A 20,772-nucleotide genomic window follows, 5' to 3' on the forward strand; every position below is an offset into this window, starting at 1 on the left:
TAAATGTAACAAATCAATAAGAACTACTTATAGATCTTTATATCTCATACATTATATGTTTGTCACTAACTCAAGTTTGATATTTAAAACATCATAATTACAAAATTGAATATTTTGAAAGAGCGGTTTCTTAAAAGCTTCCATTAATTAACTATTTAAACATTTACAAGTTCCATTAATATACATGGGCTTTAAAAAAAAAACTTTAAATACACATATTCAACTGCATTTTAGGTCCCAAGCAAAATGTTTACACAGAAATTTGGCAGTGTTAAATCTGTGGACTCAAAGCCAATAACAACCTAAGAAGTCTAAACCTGGTTAATAAGCAAATTTTCATAGTACAACTAACATTGTATAAACAATCCAAAGCAGTTAATATTTACAAGATAATCAATGTTTTGCATATAAGGTTAAGTTCAAAGTAATTTTTTTAAACATTTGATATATTATGCCCACGGATTCCCAGTTTGTAATACTCAACAGACCTCTTCTTAGCTATAATATGAGGGGAAAAATTATTCTCTTTAACACCATGACCTAAAGGAAAGAAATCCTTTGAATCTCCACCTCTGTAAGCCAGAAGACAGGAAGCAAGACCCTGTGGAGACTGGGTTACCACTAATTTCACCGAGTTCAGAATCCACTTGGAATACCAAATGGGAAGTTAAAAAGCAATCAAAGGGCTTACTTGGACTAAAAGTATTGCTACGCGTTTCAAGGTCTACAAATACCCTTTACAATAATTATGCCTTTGAGAGCCCTCCTTAGCAAAGAAAATATTAACAAACTCAAACTCACCTACCCACACAGTCCAGGAAATACTCCTCTAAGCAATCGTCCAGGCAATACTGAGAGGCCATTCCGCTCAGTTTACTTATGTGCCAAGTGACCTTTGGCACAGTGTCAGAAAGGGTGGGACTCTAAGCGTCAGTTTCGGCATTGTACTGTACAGAACACAATTTCTGATTTGGTTTCTCTAGGGGTTAACTAAGATTTCCTCCTCTTGTTAAGTAAGTAAACGTAGCTACTACTACACTTCCAACTCTTGCCTAAGATGAATTTTTTTTTTTAAGTTTTAAGTGGTGCAAATAATACTGGCTAGCATTGACTGAAAGCTTACTGTGTGGTTTAAATTAACGCTATATAGATAGACACCATTACTACTCCCATTTTAGAGAGGTTAATAAGTAACTTACAGGAATTCCAGATACAGAAATACGGTCAACTGAGCTCATGAAGACTTCCCACTACAGACACTAAGAAAAGAAGAAAATAAGTGTAACAAAATTAAATACATAGCTTTACTTGCAATAAAGATAATTCCCTGATGCCAAATCAAAGCCAGAACCGATGGCCCAAATGGTAAGCACAAAAGCATACACTGTCAGCTGTGGCCAACACTGGAGCTATGGGGATAATCACTGGAGTCTCTTTAGCACTTAAGTGTAGATTGAAATTGGTAACAAGATGCCCCTTGAAGGAGAAAGAATGGAAGAAAGTGCTCCCTCAAGAGAGAAAGAGCACTCTGCTGGATTTCCAGCCCCATTAAACCTTCACAACTCTAAAGCAGTCCTGATACTTATGCAGGGACGGAAGGGGAGGCTCTGGGCACACATGAGGTATAATGTTGGTACTGAGATTCTTCCAGAAAACCAGGGCTGTCTTCAAAGGTCTAACCTCATAGTTAAAAAGTGATGGTGGGGTCAGGGGAGGAGAAATTCACTCATAGTCATATTAAGACTTCAAGGGAGCTTGTCTCTGACAATCTGGGTGAAGAGGACAGGGGAAATGCTATAAATGCTGTAAGAAATTAAAATCCTAAACCTATGACACAACAGTTTTGAAATTTGAATCTTATTTGTATGAGAATCTCCTTGGTAAAAAAAATTAAGAATCTCCAATCTAAGGAATTAGATCCTGGGCCAGTGAAATCTCTAAAGCATCTAGAAGAAACAAACACAAAACTATTTTAAAGTGATGATAGATAAACAAGGCCCCATGGGATTTCTTTGGGTAGAAAAACCAAACCAAAACAAAGCCAAACAAAAAACAATCCCCACTGAAGATGAGCTTATAAATTTAGAGATTACAAAATATGTGAGAAAATGATTTACTGTGATTATTAACAAATATGCCAAACAGAAAATTGAGTGCTCAACTAATTTTTAACATGAAGACACCAAAAAAGTATATTTAAATTATTAAAGAAATGGAGAAAGAAAAAAGAGCCTATAAAGGACATAAAACTAAAAAATCTGTATGTTTTATAAAACCAAATTATATTTGCATAAAGATATGGCACAGGCTGGGTACGGTGGCTCACACCTGTAATCTCAGCTCTTTAAGAGGCCAAGGTGGGAGGATCCCTTAAGTCCAGGAAGTCAACAGCAGCCTGGGCAACATACCAAGACACCATCTCCACAAAAAATTCAGCCATCAGCCAAGTGTGGTGGTGCACACCAGCAGTCCTAGCTGCTCACGAGGCTGAGGCAGGAGGACTGCTTGAGCCCAGGAGTGAGCTATGATCACGCCACTGTATTCCAGCCTGTGTGACTGAGCAGGACCCATCTCTTGAACCCATTTCTTATTTGGAATAAAAAAGTGCTGCTTGTTGCCAGTGCAGAATTCTTGGGGCAAACGGGAAATGAGTTAAAAAAAAAAAAAAAAAAAGAAGAAGTACATTCTCTGTATACTGCACTCAGAGTTTTCATCAGGTTTCTATAACTTTAAAAGGGAAAAGCATCACTATAAATAGAATTTTTAAAATGTATTTAGAAAACCAATAGTCAATGGCAGAAGTCAATTGTCTGGCAGAACCTATTCTACATCCACTTTTGTTCTCTACCATCTCTCAAGCTCCTGACCACTGTATGTTGCAACTCCTTATTCCTGAAAATTCTGACCCATCCCCTGGGCCATTCCTTCCCATCTCCAGCATCTCTGCAAAAAAAGATTGAATGGAAACTGTGACACGCCACCCACATCTCCTTTCAGGACTGAAGGACTGATTCCCCAACTGCTGCGGTGCTGCCTGCAGACAACCTTCAACTGTCAGCTCTTTCAGGATGGCCTCACCTCACCCAGTATCACACTCCCTTCCCAGGGAAGCCCACAACCAAAGATTGGTTGACATGTGGAAGACAAAGCCTTGGTCCCCTTTCTCCAACTGGGGACAACGGTGAGGAGACATCTCACCGTACCCAGTCTGTGCCATTAGAGCACCACCCCACAGGATCAGATCTTATTTGAGACTACACGGCAGTCCAACATCCCCCTTGGCCCAACAGTGTTTCCTTCCTTCCCTTCATCCACAGCGGCTGACCCAAGAGCACTTTCTTTTTTTTCTTTTCTTTTTTTTTGTGGGGGATGGAGTTTCACTCTGCCGCCCAGGCTGGAGCGCAGTGGCACAATCTTAGTTCACTGCAGCCTCCGCCTCCTGGGTTCAAGTGATTCTCCTGTCTCAGCCTCTCGAATAGCTGGGACTACAGGTGTGCGCCACTATGCCTGGCTAATTTTTTGTGTTTTTAATAGAGATGGGGTTTCACCATGTTGACCAGGCTGGTCTCGAATGCCTGACCTCAGGTGATCTGCTGGCCTCAGCTTCCCAAAGCGCTGTGATTACATGCGCGAGCCACCACGCCTGGCCCCCAAGAACACTTTCTAATAAACTTTCCGGAACACTAATTTCCATCTCATAATCTGCTTTCTGGGGAACCCAAACAGCAACAGAAGGACATTAGGGAAACAAACGAACATGGCAGGACACTGAAACTGAAAGGAGTAAGAAGAGGATAATAATATTAAGTCTTGAAACCAATGGAGAGAACAGCAGAAAGTACTAATATAATTTCACTGGTGAGAAAATCAGTATTAAAAGTAGCAGGAAGAAAACCCTCCAAAATGAATGTAATCAAAATAAACACTATAACCATAAAATTCCAACCCAACATTTCAAGGTATCACTAAACTTGAGACCTGAAAGAAATCTGAGAGTGTCAATTCCAATCTCTGTCATTTTTAAGATACTGTCTCTTAAAAATGGTCCATAGGTCTGCCAAATGTCAAAAAATGTTGCTGCTTGGAAATAGACAGTTTCCTAATAATAAGTTAACAGGTACAGTTAATACCCTGCTGTTAAACAAAATTCTGATATACCTTTGGCTCCTGAATTATCTATCAGTAAAGATGTTAATGAAGTCTTACGAAAGGCTAATCCGGCACAGGCTGATATATGGCAAATCATTGTCCAAATATTAATTTTAGAAATGGCATGGACTGTAAACCACCCATAGTCATTCATATACATACATAGGATATCAATGATGTGGGGCAATCTAAGCAAAGCTTATGAGGTATTTGCTGATTCCTTCAGTTTTCTACTATAGGGCAGTTTACCAGAAATAGTCACATGAAATATTATATATTTGGAATGTGACAGATTTGGTTACTGTACTTTTTTCCAAAGCTCTTGAAGGAAGCTGGAAATTGCACACACACACACATCTTTACTGGTAACCTTGCCCTATATTCCCATAATTTGTAACTACAAATATAGAGGCAGACAAAATAGGCTGTAACATAATCTGTCAGCTAAGATCATCAGATCCAAAATGATGTGAGGTCACTTACATAAGCTGTTAGGACAACCAAGCAGAATCGATCAACAATGTCACAATCCATTCATCTTGGAAGTATAAGCAAAATTTCACTTTCAGTTCCTGTATTGTTCAACCCCAATTCCTCATCGGTCCTTCATTCCTTCTTCTCATAAGATCCACTTTCTGCTTTGTCTTCTCTAAACCAATCCTTCTTCTCCTAACTTTAATACCTTTTTCAGTGGGAGTAAGAAACCCAAAAGAAGTTTCTAAAGAAACACTCTAAACTACATATTGTCAAATTTCAATTACATACATGCTAAGCTAGTTAAATTCATATGGATAGAATGACTAACCAAATGCTTTAACAACTTACCTGGAGAGGGACAGGAGATGTAATATGACTCATCTTTGGGAGAATCATATCTAACTACAATTATAGTCATGCAAAAAGACAAACGTGCATGGCATGTAAATGACAGGAATTTGTTAAAATATTCAATGAGTCAGTATGGGTTGAAGCTATTGTTTGGCTATAGAGCTAGGATTAAAGGTAGAAAAAACGAAAAAAGGGGGCCAGGCACAATGGCTCACGCTTGTAATCATGGCACTTTGGGAGGCCGAGGCAAGTGGATCACCTGAGGTCAGGAGTTCAAGGGGCAACATGGTGAAACCCCGTCTCTACTAAAAATACAAAAATCAGCTGGGCGCAGTGGTATGTGCCTGTAATCCCAGCTACTTGGGAGGTGAAGGCAGCAGAATCGCTTAAGCCCAGGAGGCAGAAGTTGCAGTGAGCAGAGATCGCACCATTGTACTTCAGCCTGGGTGACAGCATGAGAATCCGTCTCAAAAAAAAAGAAAAGACAAAGAAAAAAATAAAAATGAAATGGACATTTCTTGGTGTGAATAAATATAAATAGCAGGACCAATAGTATACGTTATTTCCATAAGTTATTTAGAAGAGTGAGACCATAAATTAAGTGTACAGATGGCATTAGTAGTCTAAGTTAGGAAAATATTGATTTGAGAAAGATGAACTGCAAAATTATGTAACAGGGAATATAAATGAACAAAATGATAGTTTTGCCTTAAATTGGCAATGTTTAGGAATGCATTAAGGGAAACACCACACACATTAATTTGATTATGGATTTTAAATGTCATTTTCAACCTAGAAATCACTGTATAGCTCCAATAAGACACGATCTTATTTGACAATTTCAGTTAAAAAGCCACCAAGACACAAAAAAATTGGGGGAAAAAGTGATTTCTCATTTCCATTCATGTCCTATAACTAAAGATTAGTTGTAAAGTGTCAAGACCTCAGTACAAGGAAACCAAAAGCTTGTGTTTGTGCACCAAGTCTGCCACTTAATAGCTCTATAACCTTTGGTGAGTAACTTAACCTCGCTCAGCCTCCACTTCCTCACCTGTAAAATGAGACCAGTGAGACCAATTTGTACAGTCTCATTCAGATCCAATACCCCGGAACATTTTCCTAACTCAAATTTAAAAGGAGAAAACCTATTTAATTAGATTTTGGCTAGAAGACAGTAACTAGCAGTTTTACACTTCTCAACATAAAATTTGAAAAAAGAAATAACCAAATAGTCACAAAACCTAATGACGAATAAGGAAAAATTATGAGTCACTATGAGGACATCTGCAAATTCACCTTACAAATTGTTAAGTAACAATATTTACAGAGCCTCCCATTTCTGTTGAAAATTTCCCATTTAAATATAGAATCTGCTAAAACACAATAGGTACAAAGAATTGAAGCAGGGAAAATGAAAGCTTTTGGCATGAAGTATCAATATTTCCCATAATTAATAAGATTTTACTTAGACTTTCCTCATTTCACCTGGCTCAAATGGAACCCCCATCCACTGTAATTAGCTTGCTGAGTGCCTATCAAGAGTCTCATATTCTCCCAAATGAGCTAGCTGGACATGTTGGTGAACGCATATCAAAAGAATTGTCTAGAAGGTCCTTGTAAAATAGCATTTTTAAACTTACAATGTTGTCCTCAAAGCCTGTCCTTTCCACAAAAAGTTAAACTCTAAAAAAAAAAAATGACAGGACTACTTCAGCTTATTAAAAACATGAGCGCTTCTGGTTCTTAAGTGCCATTTAGAAAGGAAAAAAAACAAAAAAGGCATTTCTTATAGAAGTATCAATCCTTTCCGGAGTAGTTTTACCTTAACTCTGAAATACTGTCGGGAAATTATCACATTAGCTAGGTAGCGAGACTTAACCTCTCCTACCTGTAATCATGTGCTATATAGCAATGGGAAGGAAGCGAGGAAGGAAGGAAGAGAAAGAGGCAAATCAGTAAATACAAAGAAGGAACTGTGAATGCTGATAAGGTGTCCTCTTATCAAAAAATCCGGGGAGATGCCCAAGTTTAATTCCAAAGGATGTACCTATTGAAACACTGCAAAACATCATCATATATATGTACATATACACATATATAAACATACATATATATACACATACATACTTACTTACATATAAGTTAATTACTGAGCAAGCAGCCTTGACAAGTCAGGAAGCTTTACAATACACAGAATAAAAATGCCTGTTTTCTGAGTAGCAGTTTAGAAAAAGCTGTGCAACTAGTTGTTAAAATGATATAGCTTATGTCATCCTTCCTTTAAAAGTAAAACCTGCAATTAAATTTGCACATCAAATGGTCCTTGAAGCTTGTATGTTACCAGTAAATAGGAGTGACAGAAGAGGCTTGAAAGCAGACAAGCCGTGTCAGTGACACATAACAGAAATGCAGTCATATAAACAGAAGATATTACAGCAACACATGAGCTGAAGCTGAATGCCACCATGATACACCTATATTAAATTGCTAGAGGATATATCAGTTTTTAAAATGGTTTAATTTATTTGAATATCATTGGACTAGAGTTGGCCTAGGTGGCAGAATTTAGTTAGGGCCTTTGGCTGAAAATTGTCAAGGTTTACCCTGGCTGAGCAAAACATGAAGGATCCCTTTCAAGTTTATTTTCAACTGATAAAATGCTTATTCTCCTAACCCGTTCTTAACCTGTATTTAGATTATAGTTTAAGACCTCTTAATTACAATTCTAAAAATGGTATCTAATCCCCTTCTATTTTTGACATGGGGCTATGAAAAACAGATTAAACCAACAATGTCAAGAGGTGGCATGTTATGGCCAAAAAGCCATGGATTTGAAATCTAAACCTTAATTATTTTCCTGGCTATACAATTTAGTGTTATGTGACAAACAAATCATCAGTATTGGCAGTAGAACACACTTGTAAAGAATTCAGGTTCATGTACAAAACAGGCTCATATCCCAACTTCATACTTTAAGGCCACACAACTTTGACCACATTACTAAATCTGTTTGCTTATCTATAAAATGAAAATAAGAGTATCTTCTTCACATATTATTTTCAAATAATATATGAAAAGAGTATAGCATAGTACCTGATTAACTATAAGTAATAAATGGTAGATTTAAAAAATCACATCTGAGTTTTCTCTTCTAAATAATTCAAATATTTCCCCCTTGCTAGATAACACTTGGGATCAGATGAGGTAAGATAAATTGTAACTTCTTTTTTTAAGAGATAAAGTCTTCCTATGTTGCCTAGGCTAGACTTGAACCCCTGGGCTAAAGCAATCCTTCTGCCTCAGCCTCCTGAGTAGCTGGGATTACAGACGTGCCATTATGCCCAACTAGAACTCTTCTTTACTCCAGGGTGACTAAGAACATAATGGTCACACTACTGATATAACCAAAGCATACTGCAAAAGAGGTTCATTGACAGTCACATTCTGCTAAGTGTTACAAATAATCATACACTTAGTGCTCATAAAATTGGGTGTTCCTTAAATCTGGTCATGTTATTTACTTAGAACCCTTCAGTGTTGTCTGAATGCCGTTATAGCAAAATCAAAACCTCTTAGTGTCACCTAAAAGCCCTTTTAGGATCTGTCCCCTGCCTCACTTTTCAGCTTTGTCTCTTTCCATTGCCTCCTTACTCACTTTGGCCCAGCCCTGGACTCCCTGGGCATGTTGCTCCCTCTGCCTGAAACTCAAGTTTTCCACTCCTTAGCAATTCTCATCCTTTAAGCCTGTTTATCTACCACTTGCTCAGAGAAGCACGCCCAGATATTTAAAGTGCTGTATGAGATTATCTATCCCCAGATCTAACCCACCCTCTTGCATTAATCTCTGTGTGAGGACATTTTTTATTTTCTCCTGACCACTTACTACAGTAGGTGATGTTGCATGTCATTTATTTTTGCCCTATCTGTCCCATTTTTGAGGGCAAGGGCCAGCCTTTGTTTACCACTGTATCCCCAGCACTTAGTACAATAGTTGGCACATAATAGGTAAAGGCAATCAAAAATATGTCCACATATACTCAAAGTGAAAAGAAAGCAAGAAAATACTATAACACAAATACCACAACAGAGTGACTCAAACTTTTCCCATTCACAGTCTGTAGGAAACCCCCCCACCCATGTCTGTAATATACAGTCATAGGCCATTCCCCACTCACAAAAATAAACCTAGCACACACCAAATAGTTTTTTAATTGACAAATAAAACCAAATAGATTTTTTTAACTCCAGTAGCTCATCTCCAAACTGTTTTCCTAGATGTAATGAGGGAAAGAAAGCAATGCTGGAAAAACTACGTAATACTCAGCTAAAAGAACGAGGTTTGTGGAGCTCAACAAAAAAAAGTGACTATCTGGAAGCAGCCAGTTCTGTGAACCAATAGACAGAAAATTTCATCTCCAAACCCTCAAGCAGCTCTCCAGTTAGAAGGCACACTGCTCTACATCTCAGCCCATCAGTTTGGGAGGAAGTCCTTTGGAATAGTACATTTTATCCTCCATTTCTTGTGAAAGCAATCTTGTTTGCCTTTGTCTTGTGCATCAGGTTAAAAGGATTTTCCTGAAAACTTAAAAGTAATAAAAGCACACTTTACTACAACAAATAGAAAGAAGTGCCTGCAGGATTTCTAGTGTTTCATCCAGCACCAAATATCAGACTTTTTTATTTTTTATTATATTTTACAAATATTATTTCTGATCATAAAAGTAAATCCATGGCAGAAAGTTAGAACATTCAAAAATATTTTAAGAACAAAAATCATGAGTCATCCTACTAGCCAGAGATAAATGCTTTCACATTTTATATATTTTTCTAGTGTTTTTTTTTAATGCATACATAAACTTTTTTTTTCCAAAGGCAGCTACTGTCTGTATGGTTTTATAACCTTTTAACTCAAAGTATCCTGAGAAGTCACAACAAAAAGACCATCGCACTATGATTTCTCATTGAAGTCTTCTACATCAGGGGTGTCCAATCTTTTGGTTTCCTTGGGCTACAATAGAAGAAGAATTGTCTTGAGCCACACAGAAAATACACTAACGATAGCTGATGAGCTACCAAAAAAAAAAAAAAAAAAAAAGCAAGAAAAAATCGTAACATTTTAAGAAAGTTTATAAATTTGTGTTGGGCCGTGCTCAAAGCTGTCCTGGGCCTCGGGTTGGACAAGCTTGTTCTACAGCCTATTTAAAACAGTTACCCCCCACCAAAAAAAATTATGTAACTAATTTTTCCTTGAGCAGTTACATTGCTAATATTTATCATAAAAATCTGCAACTAAAAAATAAAAGACAATCTAAAACTGCCATCCTTGAACATAAATCTTTATGCCTATTCCAGCATGTTGTCTTAATGTAAAATTCTAAAGAAGATGCTATGTAACAGGATACGCCCATCTCTACATTATTAATACACTGTCCAAATTTCCCTCCAGAGATGTTACGCCAATTTAGTGCATTCAGACTGCTATAGCAAAAATGCCCTATGCTGGGTAATTTGTTAAAAAAAAACAGAAATTTATTTCTCATAGCAACAAAGGCTGAAAAGTGCAAAATCAAAGCGCCAGCAGATTCAGTGTCTGGTGAGGACTTGGTCTCTGCTTCAAAGATGGCACCTTTGTGTCTTCACATGGCAGAAGGGGCAAACAGTTCCTTCTCATCTCTTTTACAAAGGCACAAATCTCATTCATGAGGGCTCTCTATGACTTAATCACCTTCCAAAAGGCCCCATCTCTTAATACTATCACATTGAAGATTAGGTTTCAAATATGAATTATGGAGCGATACATTCAGACTATAGCACCCAGCCACCAGTAGAATTTTTTTTCTGTTCTCTTACACTCTCACCAAAACACTGGATATCACTTGTTTTAAAAACAAACAAACAAAAAAAAAAAACAAAAAAACATTTTTCAAGGCTGGCACAGTGGCTCATGTCTATAATCCCAGAATTTTGGGAGGCTGAGGGGGATGCATCGCTTGAACCCAGGAGTTCGAGACCAGCCTGGGCAACATGGTGAAATCCCATCTCTACAAAAAATACAAAAACTTAGCTGAGCATGGTGACACACACCTGTAGCTTCAGCTACCTGGAAGGCTACTGTGGGAGAATCACTTGAGCCTGGGAGGTAAAGGTTGCAGTGAGTCGTGATTGTGCCACTGCACTCCAGCCTGAGCAACTGAGTGAGACCTTGTCTCAAAAAAAACAAAAAAAAAAAAACAAAAAAAAAACTTTTTCAATCTGATAGAGGAAAAAATTACTATTTCTTTGCTTAGTAATGATGTTACCCTTTCTTTAAAACCATTTCTCTTAAAGTTTTCAATGTTTTCTTGTTGATTTTTCATCTTTTTCCTTTTAGATCAATAGGAATCATTTGTTAGTCATCAGTGTGGGTTTTTCATTGTATATGTATAAGGTATAAATATGCATAATATTTTTCCTCAAGACCAAAATATACACACATCTTGGATTTATGTTTTCAGTGTCAAATTCTAAGTTAAAAAATTAATGTAGACCTATTCTATATCTACACTTCAAAAAAGGTTACAGATTATGTCTTTCTGTATTATCGATAACATCCTTAAGTTAAAAACCACATCCGTTTATCTTTTTATAAATCTCATGAAGTGGTAATCCTTTCTGTATACCTCCATAGATTATTCTAATTATACTTAACCCAAAACCAAAAGTTTTTGATCAACTTTCAAGTAAAGTCATTTTACACTTTACTTGAAAGTAGAAGAAGATGAAATTTACCCATTAACCTCATGCTACCTCTCAAATCCCAGAAGATCACCTTAATTTTTACTGCAAATACAGAATTAAGTTTGAAGATAACCAACAGGTTAACTATACTTGTACAAAAGCACCATTACATCATTTATATAGATACATCTGTCATTATTCTTTATCTTTTATTGACTTTGAATATTCTAGTATTCACTGACTTAACAGAAAAATTCTGTGGCTTCTTAATATGAAATCAAAACATCACCTTTGGGTCAGTGAATCCTAAGATTTATGAACTTTCAGAATTTTCATCTCAGACTCCCAGGATAAACTGTGTACTTTATGTATAACGTATGTGTCAAATGTCACCAAAAAGTCTGCTTTCAAAGACTTCAACATTAGGTAAACATGAGACTTAGATCCAGAAAGAAGAAGTAGCTTTTCTGAATATGAATAAAGTTTATCAAAGTTTTCTGTGTTGTCAAATCATAGAAATTAATTCAAATCAGCTCTAATTGCATTTCAAATTTTGGCTGTTATGGTATAATAAGTACATATTAAATAGTCACTTTGTGTGAGTCTTATGTATTGATATTTTAGAAAGACATATGATATACATAAGTATATCTCCCACAAAAATTATCTTGGCATTGCTCTATTTTGTAAGGGAGACTGTTTACAGACATCTCAATATCTGCAAGTATGGATATCACTTTACTTTTAAAATTTTTCAATCTCTGATATGGTTTGGCTATGTCCCCACCCAAATCTCATCTTGAACTGTAGCTCCCATAATTCCCACATGTCATGGGAGAAATCTGGTGGGAAATAACTGAATCATGGGATAGTTTCCTCCATACTGTTTTCATGGTAGTGTATAAATCTCAAGAGATCTGAAAGTTTTATAAGGGGTTTTCCCTTTCACTTGGCTCTCATTCTCTCTTGCCTGCCACCATGTAAGACATGCCTTTTACCCTCTGCCATGATTGTGAGGCCTCCCCAGCCGCATGGAACTATGAGTCCATTTAACCTCTTTTTCTTTATAAATTATCCAGTCTTGGGTATGTCTTTATCAGCAGTGTGAAAACAGACTAATACAATCTCCAAAGTTCTTTTCTCCTAAAACTTAAAATAGCATACAATGCATGAAAATAATGAGTCTTCAGTTCACTTTGTCATTTTGAATTATTTCACAATGAAAAAAATTCAACATCCACAAATCATTCACTCCTAGGTATCTTGTTAGGAAAAAAAAAAAGGACTTTCTTATTCAAGGTAAATGTCCTTCTGCATTCCAATAGGATACCACAAGTCCACAGGTCTGTGTCAATAAACCAGAATAAGCCAGCAAATCTGACACTTACCTGCTAGATAACTGAAGCAATTTCTACTCGTTTATGGGGACTGTCTGGAATTTTAGCAGCAATGTGCTTTATCTCATACCACCAACTGTGTATCACCTGAAATCACTCTCAGAGATCTCAGGAAAAGCCAGGTAGCTGATGCAGTGGCTCACACCTGTAATCCCAGCTACTTGGGAGGCTGAGGCAGGAGGATCACTTGAACAGGAGGACTGAACAGGAATTCAAATCCAGCCTGGGCAATATAGTGATATCCTGTCTCAAAAAAAAAGAAAGAAAAAAAAACAAGAAAAATCTGTGCGGGTGTGCACACACATTTTGCAATTTACACAGCACTTCATTTACACTATCCTGCTTAATTCTCATACCTTTGTTACCTTATGAAAAATTCTAAAATAGGGTAACACAACGGGTCTTCATTATATGGTGATTCACTCACCACCACAGTATCAACCTTGAACATCAGACCTGCAAAGATCTCATTATTTCATTAAAAGAATCCTGATTCATCATCATCAAATAACAGAAATGAAAAAAAAGATGGAAAAATATGAATTTTAAAAATTTACAAGCTCTGTCAACATACAAGTTTTATTATATATTTATCAGATGTGTCTTAAGCATTTGTTGAAATTTGTCTCACATCAGTAGGCTGATTGATTGGTTCAAAAACGAGATGCCGAATTTGGCCTTTAGGTTTATCTGTATTACATACAAAAGTATAGATACACATATTAAAAGCATACACATACCACATGCATACACTGAACAGCATAAACACTGAACAAAACATAAATCTAATTAAAAAATCATACTTAAATATAAGATCAGAAGACTTTAATATGATGGCTAGTTATTAGTCACTCATGAAAACTGAATAGACAGAAAAATTTAAGGAAGCAAATTGCCACTTCTCCTCCAGTAAGGCTTTGTGGGGAGCTGATATCTGAAGATTATTTCACAAGAGAAATTAAAGAGCTGACAAAGGAAGAAGGATTGGGTGCCTTTTTTTCAGATGAAGGACATGTTGAGGAACAAAGATTACAAGCAGGAAAGCAGCAAGAAACAAGAGGGCTAATTACACTGTCAAGAGTGACAGAGTGATGGGATTTATGGAAGGGGCTGGAAATCTCAGACTCGTCTGTGGGATATAAAATTCAGTCTCTGTGGTTGGCAAGGAAGAAAATCTTAAAAACATATCCCTGAAGAGGATAGCACTGGCTCAGCAGAGTTCAAATATCTGCCAAAGTCCAAGTAGAAGGACTAGAACAAAAGCTCTGTAGTGATACATGCCAGATAGTTATAACAAATGGTCAAGAGAGGGGGTCAGATTTTGTGAAAAAGCCTGATGTCTGTGTGGTGACAGCAAAAAATGAAGATACACACTTATATACATACACATGGAATGCTTTCTTGCCAGAGATATTAGTGATAGAGCGGGCATTCCTTAAAATAGTGAGACGGCAAAAAGGCAAATTTTGAAGTGATAATCTGTAGCTTTATTATTCTTAACTTGGTCTGAGCTGGTAATTAGCTAATCTGTTCCTGCTTTGCCTCCTGAAAGAATAAATAAAGATTTCCTGAGTGTCTAGTATGGAGTGTGTACTATATTAGGGATAAATGAAATCATACAGTCATCCTAGAAGCAGAAATGATTACTCCAGTTTCATTAGTGATGTAGAAGGGAAAGAGAGGAAAATCTAATTCAGGCTAATTATATAGAAAGCTATTTTCATTACTGAAAGTTATGAGTTAGAAAAGACACAGCATAACCAGAACTGTACTAATTTAAACCTTGTTGCATATGACAACTTAGATTTAAATTGTTAAACAGTTAAGAATGACTACGATTCAGTGAGCAGTATTTTTTCAGGGTCTGAAATTCACTAGCTCTCTGAAACCATCATTCCACTCAGGAAATTTTATGAATTTGTTTAGTTAAATCTAAGTTAAGTACAGGTGACTATGGTTTTACTGTTTAAATTTTTTACAAAGCCTGGGCACCTGGGTTTCTGATTATTTCCCTGGTGGATTTAATATCTACCTTTATATGTAGGACTTTACACAACTGGGTTTGCTTTAGAAGCAATGATCCCAAGTAGATTAACTCTCACTATATCCCCAAGTAGAATGACCATTTGGCATATAGTATATATCTCTAAATCAACAACTCATTTTATTACCCCAAACTGTTTTACTTGTGTCCATCACTCCTCATACTTGTGTTTTATTTTAAACATAATTGAAACACTTTAATATTTCCTTTAATGTTGGAAGATACTAATAAATTTAACTTAAGACAACTGACCCATTGCTACAACTTTTGTAAATACAGTAAGGCAAAGTATTTAAAATTCTGACTCATTAAAATAAAGAATAAGGCTGGGCGCAGTGGCTCACGCCTGTAATCTCAGCACTTTGGGAGGCCGAGGTGGGCAGATCACGAGGTCAGGAGTTCGAGACTAGCCTGACCAACATGGTGAAACCCTGTCTCTACTAAAAATACAAAAATTAGCCGGGCATGGTGGTGCATGCCTGTAATCCCAGCTACTCTGGAGGCCGAGGCAGGAGAATCTCTTGAACCCGGGAAGCAGAGGTTGCAGTGAGCCAAGATCATGCCACTGCACTCCAGCTTGAGTGACAGAGCGAGACTCCATCCTCCCCCGCAAAAAGGAATAAATAGGTCTAGTTTCCAAGATGCTTTTATCAAGATGGTTATCCCATAATGCTTTAATAAATGATGAAAAACTTGTAACTGCAGCACAGAATAATTCCCTACCAGGTCTGATTGCAATGGAAAGATTTAAAGCCCTGTGAAATGAGTAAGCCCCTGCTACTTAGCACTGAAAGGGAATAATCAACAGATTAAAAGCATTGATGTAGCTAATTCTACTAAATCATTAGTTTTGCATTCTCCCTACTAGCTTTTTAGTGATGGAACTTTAACTCTTACCGAAAGTGTAGTCAACTGGTATTATAGAAAGAAAACACAAGTGACCTAATCCAGAAGAATCATGCCAACCATAAAACTCAGCAGACTATTCATCACCATGGCAATAACTCTCAAAGCAGACACGGAAGCCAATTCATAGATTCCATTTTCAAACCAGGGGGTTTCTTCGGGGTGTATGTGTGTGTATATAATTTATCCAGTGTCCTGTGCCAAGCTAATAACAATCCAAGATGAAGCTTAAAGAAATTATAGCAGTGGCCCTTTTAATAAGACGGGGTCCTGACTCATGGAAAGGTAATCTGTTCCTCACTACAAAGAACCTTAGAGAATGTTACACAAACACAGCAACAAAAATCAGGAATGCTCTCCTGGGTGCAGAGTCATTAATTGAATTTGAAGAGTCAGGCATTACTCCTAATACCACCATATTTTTGTGAGGATAGCATGTATCTTTTACATGAAAATACAAATCCTGAAATAATAGATTTTACTATTTACATTTCAGTGAAATATTTATGCTTTGTGACTTACTTGAACACAAATTAACACTCCATTCCTGAGACTTTCAATAAGTTTATACTGAAAATGTTGGTTGCAGAGATGCTATTTCTAGAAATATTTAAAGCACAATATATGTTAATATCAAACTTTGGTAGCAAAATATTCAAGCCAATAAAAATGGGCTAAAGGACACTATGAAAACGAAAAGACAAGCCACAGACTAGCAGAAAATATTTGTAAATCTATCTTTTTAAAAAACATTTCTTGTAAGGCACTGTGCTGGCAGCAAATTCCCAGTTCTTTTGTCTGAGAAAGTCTTCACTCCTCCTTCACTTTTGAAGGATAATTTTAGTGGATACTGAATTCTAAGTGATTTTTGTTTCTGTTTTCCAATAGTTTAAATATTTCATTCTACTCTCTTCTTGCTTACATGGTTTTTCAAGAGATGTCTGACGTAATTCTTACCCTTAATCCCTTAAAGGTAAGGTGAAGTTACCCCTCAATCTTTCAAAAATCTTCCCTTTGTTTTTGAATTTCTGCAATTTAAGTAAGACATGCCTGTCTGTAGATTTTTTGGTGTTTATCCTGAGCTTGGTGTCTGGCATTAATTTTGAGCTTCCAAGATTTGTGGTTTGATGTCTGTCGTTAATTTTGGAAAATTCTCAGTCATTATTATTTCAAATATTTCTTTTGATCCTTTCTCTCTTTCTTCTCCTCATGGTATTCCCATTCTGCATACATTACACCTTTTGTAATTGTCTCATAGTTCTTCAATATTCTGTTTCAGTTTTTTCATTTTTCTTATGCCTTCGGTTAGGAAAGTTTCTATTGCCCTACCTCCAAGCTCACCGATTCTTTCATTAGTCCTGTCCAATCTACTGATGGCATCAAAGGACTCAAAGGCATTCTGCATTTCTGTTAGTTTTGAATTTATTTAGTTGTGTCCCACAAATTTTGATATATTCTGTTTTCATTTTCATTTAGTCAATGTATTTTTTATCTCCCTTGAAACTTCCTCTTTATCCTATGGATTATTTAGAAACGTGTTGCGTATCTTCTCAATGTTGGAGATTTACTCATCTTTCTGTTATTGATTGCTAGTTTGTCTCCACTGTGTTCACAGAATGCATGTATGATTTCAATCTGTCTAAATATGTTGAGGTATTTTTCATAAGCAGGAATATGGTTTATTTTGATATGTACAGTGCCTTCATTAATGTTTACATAGGTATGATTAACTCTCAAGGTCTGTACCTCCCTACAACCTCTTGAATAGTACTTCCAGATTAATCCTGTTTAAATACATTTTGATTTAACTATTGACAATACACTTCTAGGGATCAAGAACCTAAAATGGGTCCATACTGGCTATCACAACACTGTAAATTCACCTGTGTAGCTTCTGAAGTCCATCATCACCTGGAACCCTCTCCATTATATTAACTCCATCTCTATGACTTTGGGGCCATCTCAACTTTTCCTTAGTTTTGATAACCATATTGATAATTACAGTTATTTGATAAACACTTTTGTAGTACACACACACACACACACACACGTCATTTACCCATTCAGCTAACTTATGAAATAAGTATGATAATCATGATTTTACAACAGAGGAAATAAAAGCTCAGAGCTTGGTACTTGCCCAAGACCACCTAAGTGGCAGAGCCAGGTTTTAAATTCAGATCTTGATTACTCTAAAACTTCTGCTGTCCACCACTGGAAGAAGAATAAAAGCATGACTTTTCCTTTAGCACTTGATTCCATCCGGTTTAATTTAACCAATATTTGGGAGTATAAACTGTAAGCATGGAGCTAGGTACTTGAAGACAATCTGAAAAATAAAGATTCCACAAGATACACTAGAACTAGACTGTAATTGTCTGCAGGCAGCTTAAAAACTATGGGACTTTAAGATAGATAATTCTAGTTTGTGAATAAAATTATAAACTCTTTGAGGGCAGGGGCCTTTTCTTTACCCTGGCATACGACTATTCAATCTTCTCTATATTTGCTTCCTGTTTTCCTTTTAAGGTAATTATGAACCTATTGGGACCACTATACATTGTTATCAGTATTGACTAGTTTCTGACCGCTGCTCACCAATACTTCCTTTCTTTTTGGTTCCTTAAGAAAGTCTCCCATAATAACTATGTCCTCAAATTATAACATAGCCCTTCTTTTCCTTCACTCCCCTCAGAAAATAACTGCATCTCCCACACAACTAAAAAAAGAGATACAAATAGCATGCCCTCCTTTACATATAAATAAGAACATCTACAATAGCACACGAGGTCTATTAGATGTTAAATACTGCTTTAAAAATAGATTCACAAATGACATTTAAAATATTCCATTTACTTAATTCAGAAATGCATCTTGCGCAAAAAGTTCAGTCAAAAATATATATCATAGTACCTTAAATGCATGTCTTTATGTGACATAGAAATTCATCTTTTTTAGATAGAATAATTAAAACGTCGTGGGCAACTGCTATCCAGGTTTTTAGCTAGCTTAACCAAATCCTCTAAACAGAATTCCTGTAGCCTTCGAAATGTTTAGTCTTTTCTCAAAGTATTTGGAAGACAAATTCGGAATATAAAACTTTAATAAGACTTCCACCATTAAAAATGTTTAATTGACTTTTTTTTTTTTTTTTGAGACAAGAGTCTCACTCTGTTGCCCAGGCTGAAGTGCAATGGCATGATCTCGGCTCACTGCAACCTCAGCTTCCCGGGTTCGAGCTACTCTCCTGCCTCAGCTTCCCGAGTAGCTGGGATTACAGGCGCCTGCCACCATGCCCAGCTAATTTTTGTACTTTCAGTAGAGACGAGGTTTCACCATGTTGGCCAGGCTAGTCTCAAAATCCCAACTTCACCCACCTTGGCCTCCCAAAGTGCTAGAAATACAGGCATGAGCCACCGCGCCTGGCCTTAATTGACTTTTAATTGGCTTTTTTACATCATGTGACTGACTTCATGTTAAAGATTCTAAGAGGTAAAGTATTTTCTGAATAGAGAAGATTTTTTTCTAGTATTCTTGCATAAACAGATTTCATTTCGTCTTCATGTAAGGGTCAATAATTTCAATCATCCCCCAAACTAGCAGCAAGAAGCTATTCAATGTGCTGCTAGCTAACCCCTACAGCTTGTGCAGTCATATTCTGAATGAAAAACAGAAGATAAAGTGTGTGTGTGCCTGTGTGTGTGTGTGTAGGCAAAAGGAAGCTGGAGGGTTAATCACTATATGTATCTCTTCCTTAAAATCTGATTTCAGGATGGAATTTTTTCATTTTATCCATAAAAAGGAAACAAACTGAAAAGGTAGATTTTTTTTCTTTCAAATTGGCTACTACTTAAATAACTGCCTACTCCTGAGAGTAGATAAGTCTAAAGTTAAATTATGCATTTCATAAAACTCTAACCTTATTCCCAGTAACGCAGCTCATCAGTGACCAATTAACCCATTTTCATAAGCCTATAGTAATCTCAGCCAGAAATGTTGGCACATCTCTCGGGCTGGCTGGATAGTCTCATCTTAACGAAGATGAATGGTGTATCAAAGAAACGATGACTACACACAATTTGTCAAGGTGATCTACTGTATCGAGACCTTCATCAACAACGCATTCCATTTTGAGCCCCTTAGTACAAAACTCCCTTTAGGTTTTCCCACATAATCATGGTGATAATGACAACAACAATGAGGAGAAGATACCCGTAATAACAATAATTACATTATTCTGTGAACTTCTTTGTGCTCCTCAATGTACTAGGCATTTTATATATGCTATCTCATTTAAGCCTAACAATCCCAACACTACACCCTCTTTACAACTATAAAATTTAAGGCTCAGAGAGCATGCATGCCCAGAACTAAACAGTGAAGACTACGAAACCCGGTCTTTTTGCTACATCCTACACTCACTATCTACATAAAAAAGCAACTGGTAAATGTTCCTTAAAACTATTTTTCTTTTAATAGTCTATTATTTTTTGGAGAAGTCAAATAAATGACTTACTATTTACTAAGAAGCATTTCTTAAAGATAAAAAAGAATATGATTTGCAATAAAGAGAACACAAAAGTACTTGCCAGATTACTCATAGTTTAGAGGTTACAGTGGCCACAGGAGAATGAAACTCTTGGGCTAGCTCTGAAGATTAAGGGACATGTTGTTAATCATTGTTAAGGCTTTGAATACAGTCACCTCAATCATTATGCAAGGAACAGAATA

The 20,772-nt window shown here is 36.6% G+C and overlaps 1 protein-coding gene across 10 annotated transcripts in view; it reads right to left on the reverse strand.

The window, feature by feature from the left end:
* Positions 1-20,772, reverse strand: part of EPS8 (EGFR pathway substrate 8, signaling adaptor) — a 169,480-nt gene that overhangs the window by 95,073 nt on the left and 53,635 nt on the right. For 2 of the 10 annotated variants that reach the window (XM_065523796.2, XM_065523803.2), the window contains exon 1: positions 20,631-20,673. The exons of 6 other annotated variants lie outside the window; for them this stretch is intronic. In XM_065523796.2, the coding sequence (XP_065379868.1) occupies positions 20,631-20,642 (12 nt within the window). In that variant the 5' untranslated portion in view covers positions 20,643-20,673. Of the gene's footprint in view, positions 1-801; positions 854-20,630; positions 20,674-20,772 lie in introns of those variants that run through there. 2 more of the 10 variants (XM_065523797.2, XM_065523798.2) reach the window with 2 other exon arrangements.

The sequence above is a fragment of the Macaca fascicularis genome, chromosome 11 (genome assembly GCF_037993035.2).
Source record: "Macaca fascicularis isolate 582-1 chromosome 11, T2T-MFA8v1.1".
In the NCBI taxonomy this organism is placed as follows: Eukaryota; Metazoa; Chordata; class Mammalia; order Primates; family Cercopithecidae; genus Macaca; species Macaca fascicularis.